General features: G+C 49.0%; 5 protein-coding genes across 5 annotated transcripts; 2 read left to right on the top strand and 3 right to left on the bottom strand.

Annotated features, from left to right (window-relative positions):
- Nucleotides 1-1,042: 1,042 nt before the first annotated feature.
- CPAR01_00627 (fungal specific transcription factor domain-containing protein) lies at nt 1,043-3,824 on the bottom strand (the record flags this gene model as incomplete). Its single annotated transcript, XM_060484917.1, has 9 exons — nt 1,043-1,598; nt 1,653-1,863; nt 1,930-2,192; nt 2,251-2,294; nt 2,432-2,451; nt 2,514-2,808; nt 2,877-3,073; nt 3,140-3,250; nt 3,584-3,824. 9 exons carry the CDS (start codon nt 3,822-3,824, stop codon nt 1,043-1,045), a joined length of 1,938 nt encoding a protein of 645 aa, XP_060355774.1.
- Nucleotides 3,825-4,825: 1,001 nt separating this feature from the next.
- CPAR01_00626 (indoleamine 2,3-dioxygenase) lies at nt 4,826-6,194 on the bottom strand (the record flags this gene model as incomplete). Its single annotated transcript, XM_060484916.1, has 2 exons — nt 4,826-5,818; nt 5,868-6,194. The coding sequence occupies 2 exons, from the start codon at nt 6,192-6,194 to the stop codon at nt 4,826-4,828; spliced, it is 1,320 nt and encodes a 439-aa protein (XP_060355773.1).
- Nucleotides 6,195-6,714: 520 nt separating this feature from the next.
- On the top strand, nt 6,715-8,323 carry CPAR01_00625 (kynureninase 2; the record flags this gene model as incomplete). Its single annotated transcript, XM_060484915.1, has 3 exons — nt 6,715-6,901; nt 6,981-7,384; nt 7,436-8,323. The coding sequence occupies 3 exons, from the start codon at nt 6,715-6,717 to the stop codon at nt 8,321-8,323; spliced, it is 1,479 nt and encodes a 492-aa protein (XP_060355772.1).
- A 196-nt stretch (nt 8,324-8,519) lies between these two features.
- On the bottom strand, nt 8,520-10,836 carry CPAR01_00624 (uncharacterized protein; the record flags this gene model as incomplete). The annotated part of the gene is made up of 4 exons (XM_060484914.1): nt 8,520-8,710; nt 8,763-9,154; nt 9,399-9,955; nt 10,009-10,836. Coding segments are annotated over 4 exons (1,968 nt in total), but the record flags the coding sequence as incomplete, so codon positions are not given.
- Nucleotides 10,837-12,442: 1,606 nt separating this feature from the next.
- Nucleotides 12,443-12,865, top strand: CPAR01_00623 (uncharacterized protein; the record flags this gene model as incomplete). The annotated part of the gene is made up of 1 exon (XM_060484913.1): nt 12,443-12,865. The coding sequence occupies one exon, from the start codon at nt 12,443-12,445 to the stop codon at nt 12,863-12,865; it is 423 nt and encodes a 140-aa protein (XP_060355770.1).
- Between the last annotated feature and the right edge of the window lie 679 nt (nt 12,866-13,544).

Raw genomic sequence — 13,544 nt, 5'->3', positions numbered from 1 at the left:
ACTGACGGTGGCATCAACATGAGTGGGAAGTTGCGCAGACTCTCGTTGTGGGACGCCAGTCGGAAAGGGTGACGAAGTTTAAATCGAGGCCAATGCCTAGGAACGGAACCGAGCGGCTTGCTCGGCTGTAGCGCCCCTGCAGCTGTGGTTAACACGTATTTGTCAGGCGTCGAAGCCCTCTAGCTAAGCTGCCACCAAGTACTACGTAACGCTACCAAATTGTGCCTAGGCCAAACATTGGTCAAGGGATCCATCTAGAAGGAGGAGCACGTCCCCGTTAGGCGAGATATTCCTGAAGAGACTCTTTTCGTAACCCATTAAGTGAATCAAGCCACCCAGCGTGCAATCCACCCAGGCCTCTGAAAAATTTTGCGCAGTATCTCGTGCAGCAAGCGAAAGCTAGCGACTCAAATGGCACTGTTCCACGGTGTGCGCTAACAATTTCATGAATCAAAGCGTACTGCTAGACGTCGCTCCCCCTAGTGACACAGTGAATTCAATTTCAGACACGTCTGGTGCAATGAGGTGAAGGTATCCCGATATCATGCATCTCAACTCGAACTTGGAGGTAGCTTGCGAAACATATTGTGTCCTCAGATTGTGGTGCGTTAAGTTAGGATGTGCAAGCTAGCTTAAGGTAGCGTACGGATATTCTACATTTACCTGTATGTGACTCCTGTTGGCCGTTGATACCAAATAGAGTGTCCGTATCCACCCCATACTATTGTAGAGGTGTGGAGCGAGGCAAAATCAGCCGCTGGAAGAAGCCGAGCCAGTAGGAGTAAGTTCTTCGGGGTCATAGTCCGTATGTGCAAGTCTTCAATCGGGCCAACTAGATTTATAACTGTCTTGCCTTCTTCTTGAGACGGCAGTCAGGCTGTCAAGAGTCACGTTGAATCAGAGCGCCCCAGAACGATAGAAAAGAGTAACCTTTGAACAATAATCTTTGAATCTTCTTTTGGCCCCAGCCTTTGTACCAAGATTTCCAACGCCCCACGAAATCTCAAGTAAAATTCGGAAGAGCTTTCCAATGATGATTTTATTAGATATAAGGTCCAAGATCAATGTGTCCGTCGCCGTCGAGGAGCTGGAACAAGTTCAGATCCCCAAACCCATGGTCCATCTCGTTTCTTCCATCAAGCATAGATAAATCCGGCGTTCTGGGTAAGGAGGATGAAAGGCTTAAGAGGGACGCGTCTACGTCCACAAAAGATGGCGAACCAAGTCCAAAAAAGCCAGAGGCGGAGTTATTTGTCTTCGACAGGAGGCTTCGATCCGTGCTTGTATTCGGACTGGCCTCAGTAGCTGAAGCTTGGATGTTGTGGATGCTTTCAGTGCTTTCTCGCGGGACAAGCCCGAAAAGCTGTGACGAGCTTTCAGTACGCTGCATACGCTCTCTGAGTTCCTTCTTTTCCAAATACTCAAGAGCAGCGTTGAGTAATGACTTTGCAATGAGCGAGTATTGTGAGGCGTGGGCATCGATTTTGGCAAAATGTTCTAGTACCAATATAGAATTTCGCGTGTACTTTTCCAAAATGCGGCCAAAGGATCCGAGGAGGCCCACGCCCAAGATAAGAGATGAAGCAAATAACCAAGAGCTACAGAAATGAATAAGCCAGGTTCGAAATCACTGCATCGATATGATCACTCACACGACTAAAGGCATGTGCCCTATTAGAACCCCTTTCTCGACTAGGCCGACCAAAATGTCGACCATGAAGCTTGCGGCATCGATACACGCATCAGCAAGTTTCGACTTGCCAGAAGTCAGACCTGAAGTTGTTGTTGTTGTCTCGGCAACCCCGTCGGCTAGTCGCTTGTGCAATTCATACATTAGGAAAGGTCGTGAGACTAAGATTACCGCTGTATAACATCAGTATCATCTCTTTGGATCGTAGTGCTGGACGGAAAGTCGCCAGGGAAACTGACCGTAGTAGTAGGAACAAAGGACTTGGCATGCTCCTGTCACCTTGCTTCCTTCATGGTCAGATCGAGTGTCGGAAACAGTGTCCTTTAGCCTCTGTAACCACCGAATTGACCAGTCTCGTAGCTGTCGTGAGATACCCTCGGTCAATTGATATGAAACCTTCCTTCTCGAGTAGACCTCTACGACGATGCCTTCAGTGATCAAGAATATTTGCGCTGAAGCATTGAGTAGATCGAAGATTTCTTGTCCCTTATCGTCCAACTCCCTGTAAGGTACAGTGCAATCCACGTCAGATGTTGCAGGTGGCCGGCCCATTGATGTACTTAAGAAGAGATCCAAGACACGCAGGCTCTTCCACAGGCGATCCCTACCAAGTATGAGCATTAGCAGTTTGTGTTAGTGACAGGGTAACGAAGGGGGTTTCTACCGCTGTCTATGAACATCCGCACCAAATCGAGAGTTGATCTCGGTGCGGTGGATCCCAATCGAGTAAGCTGCTCTCACTGCGATGCCTGCAAGTTTGCCTTGTGATGAGTATGAACCACTCTAAGTACTGTTATGACTGATAGTTCTCCCGGTGACATACCGAAGAATAGGAATGCCCCATTCATCTGGCATGAACCGAGCATATAGACAGTAACTAGAATGAACGTCTGAATGGTTGGGACATTGATGTTCCCGCTGAGATTTGCAAGAGCGATGTTGCGCGCATATTCAAAGTAGGAAGATGCAAGGTCTTCCTCGGAAGACTGGTAGCCTATGGCAAGAACGAGATAATGAGTGGCGGATACTGCGTCTTGTAGTCTATGGTTCTGACGAGCCCAAGACCTGATTTCGCTGACGAGTTGCGCATGTCCAAACAGATCAACTAGACCACTGGTCTGTGAGATTACGTAGGATTGGTTATCAAAGTTGAGCACACCGTAGCCAAACAAGGAGGAGGTCTCACCACTTCATGGTACCTTAGAACGGCACCCGATATTGTCGCAAGTTGGAGAATGGGCTCGCCATTTCCGGAATGATGAACCGGCGGTCGAAAAGGTGGATTTTCAGTCTGGTGCGCAAAGACTTGCGGATCAACGCGTGTGTTCACCAATTGCCGGACAGTTTGGAAGAATGACAACGGCGCACAATCTCCAATGAAGACTTGATGACATAATTACAACACATCAGTTGGGGAATTAGGTATGTATCTGTTTGGGATGGACGCACTTATTTTCCCCTGGGCGTCGCACAAAAGACGTGCTTCTCGGGGGACTTCTGTCTCTTCTTCGGCGAGGGCCTCGTGTGACGTGACTGATTGCCGGGTCTCGGACTGAACATCTGGGCCATTGTGCACAGATGGAGACGGCGTTCTCAGAAGGGGCGCCGGAGCCCTTCGCCTCTGTTGCGGAGAATATCGACACGTGGAAGGACGTTGCCGTCTCAAGCAGTAGCTGCATGGCAACTTGCCATCGCATTTGACTGTTACACGGAATGGTTAAAACAAGATTCAGATAATAATTCACGAAACACAGCATGCAAGTGCGCGCTGAGACTATATGTGGGCCAGGAGCGCGCACATTCAGCTTACTACCTGTAGTAGACACAACAATGCTCAAATTCAATAGCAAACTGGCTCGTGAGAGACATTCGGAGACGAAATGGGAATTGTACCTTTGCGAGCCTTGCAGCTGTCGCAAGCGTTGGCGACTCTTGTGCGGACATACGCGTGTGGCGATGATTCTTGCCCCGAAACATCTTCCATAGTGTTACAGCCGTAATTACTTCGCTGTTGTGCAGGCAGACATGCGGAAGAGCGAAGATCGGGACGCGGAGGGAGAAAACCAGTCAGTGCCGACGTGGAAGGTTTCCGAGGGCGGAACTTGCTCGACGCTAGCCGTGGTTGGGTAAACATCTGTCATTGCCAGGACACATGATACAGTACTTCCGATCATATACACGTTGACGGATGCACGGTGTAGACACGATTTGTTGGAGCCGCTCCTAGCCACCACAGAGCCACTTCTAACGTCCAGGAGGAGCCTTAGTGTACTCACTTGACCTGGTGCCTCGTCATCACACTTCCGATCCTAGGAGGACATCGTACACAGAAAGTTGCAAACTACCCTAATCACCACTCTGCAGTGGATCAGGCGTGACTTGTAATACGATGACGTACATGCCTGCCTGGAGAGTGTTCTCACTTCACTGCTTGGCTCCGAATTAGTCGAAAACCTCGCTTTTCGGAATATTCTGTTAGACTGGCAGTATTCCCCCTCCTCCGTACAGTCATGTTCAGTAATTCCTGGTGAAACATCCTTCAACTAACCATTCTCTCTACTTTCCCCCTACGATGGTTCACTGCGATTACTCCGCCTATAGTGTGGAGTTTAGGGAAGTTCAAGGCATGAGGGATATCAAACTGCGGCAAGCGGCAGCTTGGTATGATGGCCAAATGAAAGTTCTGGTCGAGGCTGGGCATCTTCTACCCCCATCTTACCATTATCAGATAAAAGCAAAATACAAGCCTGGATTGAATATTCCAATCGCAGAAGCGCGTTTAGGGAATAGTAGACTTCTACCGACATTTTCGGAAGTAACAGAAGTAAATGCATGTCAGCATCAGGAAATTCGTCGCCGCTGCGATGGCTAGCGTTTGTTATTCGCTCAGCTGCGATGCGATCCGAGATCCGAAGTCACTCTTCCGCTCCCGTCACCTGAGAAGGGGCCACAGCGGTCATACAGATGGAACTTTCCCAATTTGTGGACCCGGCTTCGTGTGAATGGAGCATTGAGGTTACATGCGGAAGTTTGACTCTTCAATCCCCTTGCATTAGTCTAGCACTGAATTATGTAATTTCGCTCCTTTTCGATGGCTATACTGTTATGGATATCATAGATCGACGCATCAAATGTTCATCTCCGCTCTGCTCTCTCTAACTGTCCCGCCTGCAGAGTCTCGTCTCTTGTTTGCTTCAGGAATGGCATCAATGCTGTTCCGCCTGTTCCCGTGAGCTGCTCGTCCTTCACTGAAGATGCGCTTGCCAAGTCTACTTTCACGCCACTGTGCATCTTCTTCGAAGGAAGCACGATATAGCGGGTAACAATTTGCAAATGCTTGTTCCGAAACTCTGTCATCGTTCGAATTGCTGCTTGGTATGCATTGCAGAAGTCTTGCTGCTCGACGGTCGAAACCGGTAGTTTTGCAAGCTCTCGGATGCTGCCCATGCGGGCAACGTGTTCGAGGAAACGTTTGTGTGGCCCTGGCATGTAAGTGCGGACTTCCTCGTGAAAAGCGGGCATTCGTGTTTGGCTGGTGCTGGTCTTGCTTGCATGTGGGTTGCTGTTGCCCTCTGATGTGTGCTCAACCCCCAGAACAATGTCGAGAAATTGGATCAGAGAGCTTTGTCCGTTGCTTCCCCCACGAAGTTGTTGCCAACTACCCTGACCGTTGCCTTCGTCGTAAAAGACACCTTTGGGTAGGCCTGCTGCTGCCATGTTTTTACTTCCGGCCAGAAATGGACGAATCTCGTAGAAGAATACCATCGGGTCGCATTTCTCATACATCCGTTCCAGTAAAGCCCCGATCTGTCGAATATTGCCAGACAGTGCTTCTAGTGCCCGCGTGATTGTGTCGTAGTGCCTTGTCTTAATGGACTCCAAAGCATTTAGCATGTCGGTCATAATTCGAGCGCCTTGGGCCTCCATGGCCACTGAGACTAAGTAAAACCAAGCTTCGTCTTTTGTGCCAGTAAAAGTGTGTAGAGACTCAAGAGAATCCAGATCAGTGAAATCGTTCGTGGTCGATAAGAAGTTCCACAAGTTCAAGCCTGCGTAGGTCGCGACAGGCGGAACTTCGAGATGCTCGGAGACGCGTAAGAGAGGGACAGCTATTGCTGGAGGCAGGACCTTGAACTTATGTTAGAAAGCCCTTGGAAAATTCAGACGGAGTACCAACCTGTTCTGCCTGTTCTCCGCCCCAGATGTAGGCATGCGCCAGAAAGATCAAAATCACATAAGCTCTTCTCCACTCAGATTGACTGCGTAGCTTGTTCGTCGATAAGAGAGGAAGACCTTTGACATCTCGTCGCAGCTTGCCTGCTTTGAGAAGCTCCGGGAGATGATGGACAATTGTTTCCCATGGTGAGTAGTAAGGATCCGGAAGAACCTTGACAGGTGCGTCGGCCGGCAGGAAACCGTTCTGTGTAATGGCGTACTTCTTCATCAAAGCAAGGACATCTGTCTGTGCCTGTTCTGCGAACATAGGAAGCGCGTGAGGAGACATATTAACGGAGTTCAGACGCCAATAACACAACGAAATAGCCGTACTATGATGAAGTCGATACGTGGGAAGAAAAGGGTTAGAAGAGATTGATTGAGTTAAAATGTGCATGGAACAGAAAACAGTTCGATGCGAGTCAGGGTGTGGTAAGATGAAGAAGTAGCTCTTCAACTGCATGTCTCAAGTCCCCTGTCTCCGTGTTGCTTGCCAACCTGTATCCGTACCTACTCGGTATTCCGTATGCATCTTGCACTGACACGCTTGTCATCCGATGGTATGAGTGGACCAAGCCGAAACCCGTCGCTTATATGCGGAAGCGCTAGGGCTGAGACGGAAGCGGATACCGGATGTTGGTGGGGCCGCTCGCGAAGTTTTCGGAATGACGATGCGCTATCTCGAGTAAGATGAGGAGGGGACAGGTACAAAGACGAACAAGACGCCCTGCTTCTGCCTCGAATGGTGCCATATCTGAGAGAATCCGGATCATTCAGAAAAGTTGACATAATTTGTCGTACGATCTAAGATGGATTTCAACGCATTTGCCGAGCAGATTCGTTCTGGGAGCCAGGCCAAGTTTCCTGCCAATGCAAACACCATCTCGTTTGCGCAGCAGCTCGACGCGCAAGACAAACTCGCGTATTTGCGCAACGAGTTCATCATTCCGACGAAAGGCTCTCTCAAAAAAAAGTCTTTGACCGGAACTCTCCCTAGTAGGTCCTGCCCAAAAATAGTGACACAAAATCTGTGGCACATCAATCATCCCAGATCCAATACTGATTACCCCAAAAGACAATCAACTTCTCAACGGCAATGCAAATGTGGTCAATGGCACCAATGGAAGTCATTCGTCGTCCGAAGATGATGCGACTCCATCAGTCTACTTTTGTGGTAACTCACTGGGAGTTCCACCCAAAGCAGTCAAGGACTACATTCACGCTCAGTTGGAGACCTGGGCATCGATTGGGGTGAATGGCCACTTCCAGGGCCTCGAAAACTCACCCCTTGTTTGCTGGCAAGACATGGCCGAGGACGTGGCGAAGAAAAGTGCAGCCATTGTCGGCGCCCTCCCCGAAGAGGTCGTTATGATGAATACCTTGACCGCAAACCTGCACTTTCTGATGGCCAGCTTCTATCGACCGACAGAGAAAAAGCATAAAATTATCCTTGAATGGCGGCCATTTCCGAGTGATCACGTGAGTCGACTGTCATTAGATACAATTCGTATACCGAGCTGACAAAGACAGTATGTGATCGAATCGCAGATTCAGTGGCATGGATTGGATCCGTCCAAGTCGATGGTCCAGATCCAGCCCGATGAGAACTTTTACATCTCAACTGATCTCATTCTGAAGACCATTGATGAACATGCAGAGGAGACTGCCCTCATTTTACTTCCCGGTATACAATACTACAGTGGCCAACTTTTCGACATGCCTCGGATTACCGAATACGCGCAGTCTAAGGGCATTATTGTCGGTTGGGACTTGGCTCATGCTGCTGGAAACGTCGAGTTACGGCTTCACGACTGGAATGTTGACTTCGCGGCATGGTGTACATACAAGTACCAGAATGCTGGACCAGGGTCAATGGCCGGCGCATTTGTCCACGAAAGACACGGAAAGGTCGACACCAGCGAGGGGAAGCCCAAGTTTCGCCACAGACTAACGGGCTGGTACGGCGGTGACAAGTCGGTCCGCTTCAATATGGACAACAACTTCCTCCCTACCGTTGGCGCTGGTGGTTTCCAAGTTTCAAATCCCTCAGCCATCGATCTCGCCTCGCTATCGGGTGCCCTCTCGGTATTCAGCAAGACCTCCATGGCTGAATTGCGAACAAAGTCTTTGGTGCTTACTGCGTACGCGGAGCATCTTCTTGATGGCATCTTGGCAGACGATACCGACGAACCTTCATTCAGGGTTCTTACGCCTAGGAATGCTCACGAGAGAGGTGCTCAGCTGAGTGTCCTGCTCAAGGACGGCCTACTCGAACATGTCGTGGAAGCTTTTGTTGAGGAAGGAATCGTTTGTGATAAACGCAAGCCAGGAGTTATCCGTGTCGCGCCGGTGCCCCTGTATTGCACATTCCAGGATGTATGGAAGTTCATGGACACTCTGAGGAAAGCTATCGCTTAAAAGTCTTCATGACAAGTTGCTGCCAACACAGTAATGAGGCTCTATACTAATTAATAAAAGAAAGTTCGTTATCTACATGGAACACGCATTGGCAAATCTTGTTCCACAACGTGTCTCGGCACTCTTTGGCGTTTCATTATGGCAGCCTGTTAGATCTAGCTAGTTTCGATTTATAGTCATCCCGGAACGCAACGTATTATAAATGTGGCGCGTCAATGCTCTGCAGGATCATGGTAACTAAGCTGAATAAGCCTTCACCAAGTATGAAGCCTGTAGCCGTGGAAATGAGGCGCGATTCCTTTTCTCGACCCCAGCGCCCAAGGATATAATAATGAATCAGACCTCCAATTCCTTGTGCCAAAATCATTTCGGGCATGATATACATGCCTGTGCTATCAGTTAGAATTGGGATCCACTTAGTCTTCGCAGCTTGACGTACCTGCAGCTAACGCAACACTGGATGGTACCCAAGGAGACCAGCGACTACTAAGACGCTTAGAATCTTTGAGTATCTTGAATATAGCACCCAAAACCGATGCAACTATGCCAAATTTGAGTAGCCCAGGCGGCATGCCTCGGCCATATACTAGTCGAGCTGTTGAAATCAAGATGTGCGCCGATGGCATGGGAAAGTCTTTGGACGGAAAGCCGAGCATGTTGGTGTAAAGCCGGTAGACCAGCATCGATATAGCGGAACCAACCAACGATCCAATCAATTGTCCATAGAAAAGAGACATCGGTGGCGCATTGACAAGATGGCCCATCTTGAACTCGTCCATCATCTCTGCCGCTTGCCAGACGCTTGCTTCAACAACACCAGCAACGGCTAAGCTGAGTAAAATGGCGTTTGGATTTGTTGAAGGTATCAGGAAGGCGAACAGAAATTGCGGGATTTTAGCTATGACATACCCGAAGCGTTAGAGCCATTATCACCGCAGATGGTTGGAGCAAATACCACATACCAATATAGGCCGCCCCTCCAGTCCCCGTTTCTCCGTAGCAGCGAATGTTAACATGACTTAGCGGTAAGATTGTGAATACTGCCAACAGTAAGGCCAATATTGGAACTGAAGACCCAAAAAGGACGATCATAGAAGCGAAGCATAAAAGTAGGCCGGCTAGTATCCAGATCAGATAGACTTTGGTGGTTAATTTGTCATCCCGGTAGTGTAAAGACCCAAGGAGAGGCAGTGCTTTAGACCGTGATGAACTTCTGATCAGAGGCTGTGTATCCTCTTCGTTGTCGGATCGGAGATGTCTTTTCAAGTATGTTGTGAGGCCCAGCAAGTTTGGTATATAGACATTGAAGGAACGTAGGAGCATTGTCGAAAGAGTGATGGCTGTATCGCCTAAAATCAGTGCCACTGCTATCCACATGATCCAACCTCTTGAGCCGCTTTCCCAGTCGGAGACAGAGCCAGGGGCCCATCCGTTGAATTTGGATAGAGGTGAAAGTATGCCCCACCCAATCAAGCATCCAACGACGATCCAAAGGGTTGTGACTGGAGGCACAATCAAGCCAATGGAGATATAGCCTGGGGATGTCGAGAGAGAAAAGAGCCATTCTCGAGCAAGATAGTTGCCGAAGATATTTACGGTACGCATTTGAGGGATGAAATATGCAGTGAGGGACTGCATTTGATGTCAGCGAGGCGAAAGGGTGGCCCAAGAAAATTGACGCTCACGTAAAGTGCCGCAAACAAGAATGTGATGAGAATGAGTTTGTTATTCTGGCTCCAACCATGTTGCACAAGGCTATCGTCAGTATCAACTGAGTCTTCTACAACTGATGGCTTTTGCTTGTCGTTATTGCTATCCAAATCATTCTGAGCGCGGAGAATTCGATCCGCAATGTCAGTATCCCGGTGTAATGATCCTATCATAGCCGCCGACGACGTTCCAAATGGGAATGGCAAAGGCTCTTGGACAAGAAACCGTTTTCGCAGTGGTAGGGTCACGGCAACACCCAGGATACTGACACCAATGGACCAAACACAGAGTTGAGACCAGTCAAGTCGGAAGGGGCCATTTTCCGATTCGTTGGTGAGGAACTCCATGGCCGGCAAAATCCCGACAGATCCGATCGTGAAAGGCATCAAGCCCAAAGAGCTCGCAATAACAACCATTGTCGCGTGTTCTTGGGGGGTGAATGGGAAAGCTAAATGATCTTGGACCATTTTGAAGAAGGCAAAGCCCAGTATGGTTGAAGGAAGGCTCATTATGGCTAAGAAACCAGTACGAAGTCCGAAATACGTGTTGGATAGGCATATTAAGAAGCCAACAATGATGCCGACGGCCGTGGATCGGAGAGTTAAAGAGGAAGCGGGCTGTAGCATTTCTTGTTCCCTGGACCTCGAGGCAGAAGCTCTGCGGTGTCGTCGGCTGGCTGCTTCGATATCTCTAAATCCAGGCATGATCGCTTTCCTAAAGTGCCTGCGAAGGAAACACGGTCGAGCTTTTGGAACTGTCCAAAAGGTTAGGAAGTCAGAATAGCTCTTACTCGTGGATAGGGAAGAGGTACGCAATGGCCTTGCGTTCCAGGCTCTATGAAAACCTAATCACATGCACAAAATCCATTCCCCATTCGCACTGATGCATCGGCAGTGAGCTTGGGTTTATGTGTGGTGACACAGAGGCTACGTCATCGATATTCTCACATCATCCAGCATACCCACCCCATGGTACCGATTTGATGTTTTGCGGCCTCCGCCTCTAAACAGAGAAATGCAATAATGATCATGAAGAGAGCTGGGTTTTCGAAGATATTTACGGCGGAAATACCATATGAGAGTTCGTTATTTTCCAGCCGCAGAAGTATACAAGACTCATTGCGCTACATAAGGTGACTAGTCTGGCCGTCAGCAACGGCATTGCATGGGCTGTGGAGGGCGCGAAACTAGGAAACAGTTGCAGACACAATGTGTTTGATCTGCATCTGCGATATCGTTCAGCTAGGCGGTACAGAACACTAGGTAGCTGGGAAAGGGACGAGCTCCTCAGCCTTGTCTGTCCGCTCCTATTGTTTGATTCTATTTTCAAGCACACGAAGTCAACACTCGCCCATCAAGGCACCTGACCTTCTCATTCATCGCGAGAAACTATACAATGCCAGCCAAAATATGCAATTGGCACAGCAGAACGATTACCTTGGCTCGCTAGCTGCAGCTTCATACGCGATCGTACACGGTACCATCCATCGCGAGTTTTTTCTCTAGGGCTGTTTGTTAGTTTCGTATCGTATATAGCGAGATATTTGCATAGTGGCCTCTGAGACTGTAACACTATTGAATTCATACAAGCCCTGGACTGCACAGTCAATGAACCATGACGAATGCCTCAAGCCCAAGTCCGTAGCTTCCTGGTCTTTTCATCGTTTATGAAGTTGCTGAACGACTAGACTGCCAATCATGGTACGCTCTAGGTACTTTTGTGGTGAACAGCTGCTCATCTCAAACGTCTTTGAACTGACTGGAAGGCCATGACTAGATTCGCGTTACAAGCATACTTATGATCAAGCCCCCACGGTCCCAAGAAGCTCAATGAATGCGAAACTTTTGTCAACAACAATCAATACGGATATCAATCTCCGACGAACTGCGTGTACACCTTGCGGGTTGCCCCGACCTAGCGGGAGGTTGGGCCGCGACTAAACCTTCGGAGCATGCCCTTCGGAGCAGAGGAAAGCCAATCAGCGAGCCTGAGCTTGATTCGAAGAACACCATCCGCTTTGAGAAATTCGAGACAAAATGCCATAGGCACATGTAAGCTACTGTGGCTTGCTATCTTTGCCCGCCGCTGAGGGGTCAGCAGAGCATATTCAGCCTATCATTAACCCCGCCAAAGTTCCGCAAGATCTCGATGGACCAGTCTGGGCGTAGCGCAAAGCACAGCTTGGTCAGACGACACGAACATGTGACGTCACCTCTATTGCTGTGTTGTGAATATTAATGCAACTGCTGTCCCCACGTGAATAATCAGTTGCGACATCCTTCTACCTATTGCCCACATCCACCCCACTGCTCATCACAATACCTATCAATCCGAGTCACCGGCCTCCATACCAGAAAGCTCTCAATTTTGATCACATTCACCACCCTCTCGACAACGAACGAAATCACGATGCGTAACGCAGTATTCGCCCAGTTTCTCCTTCAGCTCTGCTTCGCGCTTTTGGCTGTCGCCGCGCCGGCATCCGATCCCGCTGTTGGCACAGCAGCTCACGGCAATACCTGGCAGTATGGCACTGGTGGTGGCATCCTCGGATTCATAGTCCTTGTACTGGATATTATCGTGTTCCGTGAGTCTCCCTCAAAACAGCGTCCTCGACGGCCAAATACTCCGTTGTTTGCATACAGCTATGTTGTCTTTGCTAACAGTTCCGTCCGCTTAGTTGAGGTTCTTAAGTCTGATCGACCCGTCAGTCACAAGGTGCTCTGGTGCCTCGTCGTCTTCCTTTTCCCCATCGTCGGCATGGTCATCTACTGGCTGTTCTCGAACCGCGCTGCCCACAACTCTCGCTCTGGATATGAGGCGGTCGCATAAAGGACGTCTTGATACGTGCATTTTGCACTTGGTGCCGCTCAGGAGACTGGGGAAAGATACCTGATTTTTGCATTGTGACGAATGTATGCACTGGCCATGGTAGTGCATGTCAAGATGCCTGTGTCGATCACCTAATGTCGATTGGCGCTGTGGATATTTCGGGGGCCAATGATATCATCAATGCCTTCAGCACAGTGAAAGTATTGTGAATGGCTTCAGCTAGCCGTACCTATGTAATATGTCTTGTATGCGAACAGCTAATGCGTGCGCACTCGCCATGTCTACAAGCTGCAATGAGTCCGCACCACTCAATTAATGAGTCGACGAAATCAAGTTTGATGTTACAACTAGATACGGCGATGTAGTGCGATTCGAAAGAAAACTACTTTTTCGACACAACTTCGCCGCCTCTACATAAATGGCAACGTTGGTGTTGATAATTACAGTAGAGAGATGGCACGGGGATCGTGACCAATACTTGGTCACCCTGGTATTCTTACTGGGATGGGTGCGGTAGCTGCGGCGGTGGAGTCTCTTATGAGTGTGAGCAACGCCCGTAAATGACTTAAGTGCGAGCTTAGGATGCATTAGGAGAGAAGATGGTTCAAATCTCTGGGGGCTCACCAATTTTGCCAGACCGCTTTACACTAGAACTAAGAAATATTCTGTGCTTCGATAC

Source organism: Colletotrichum paranaense (assembly GCF_030867605.1).
Source record: "Colletotrichum paranaense strain IMI 384185 chromosome Unknown Scaffold_1.1, whole genome shotgun sequence".
Classification (NCBI taxonomy): domain Eukaryota; kingdom Fungi; phylum Ascomycota; class Sordariomycetes; order Glomerellales; family Glomerellaceae; genus Colletotrichum; species Colletotrichum paranaense.
The sequence above is the reverse complement of the archived record's forward strand: the minus strand, read 5'-3'. Positions and strand labels throughout refer to the sequence as shown.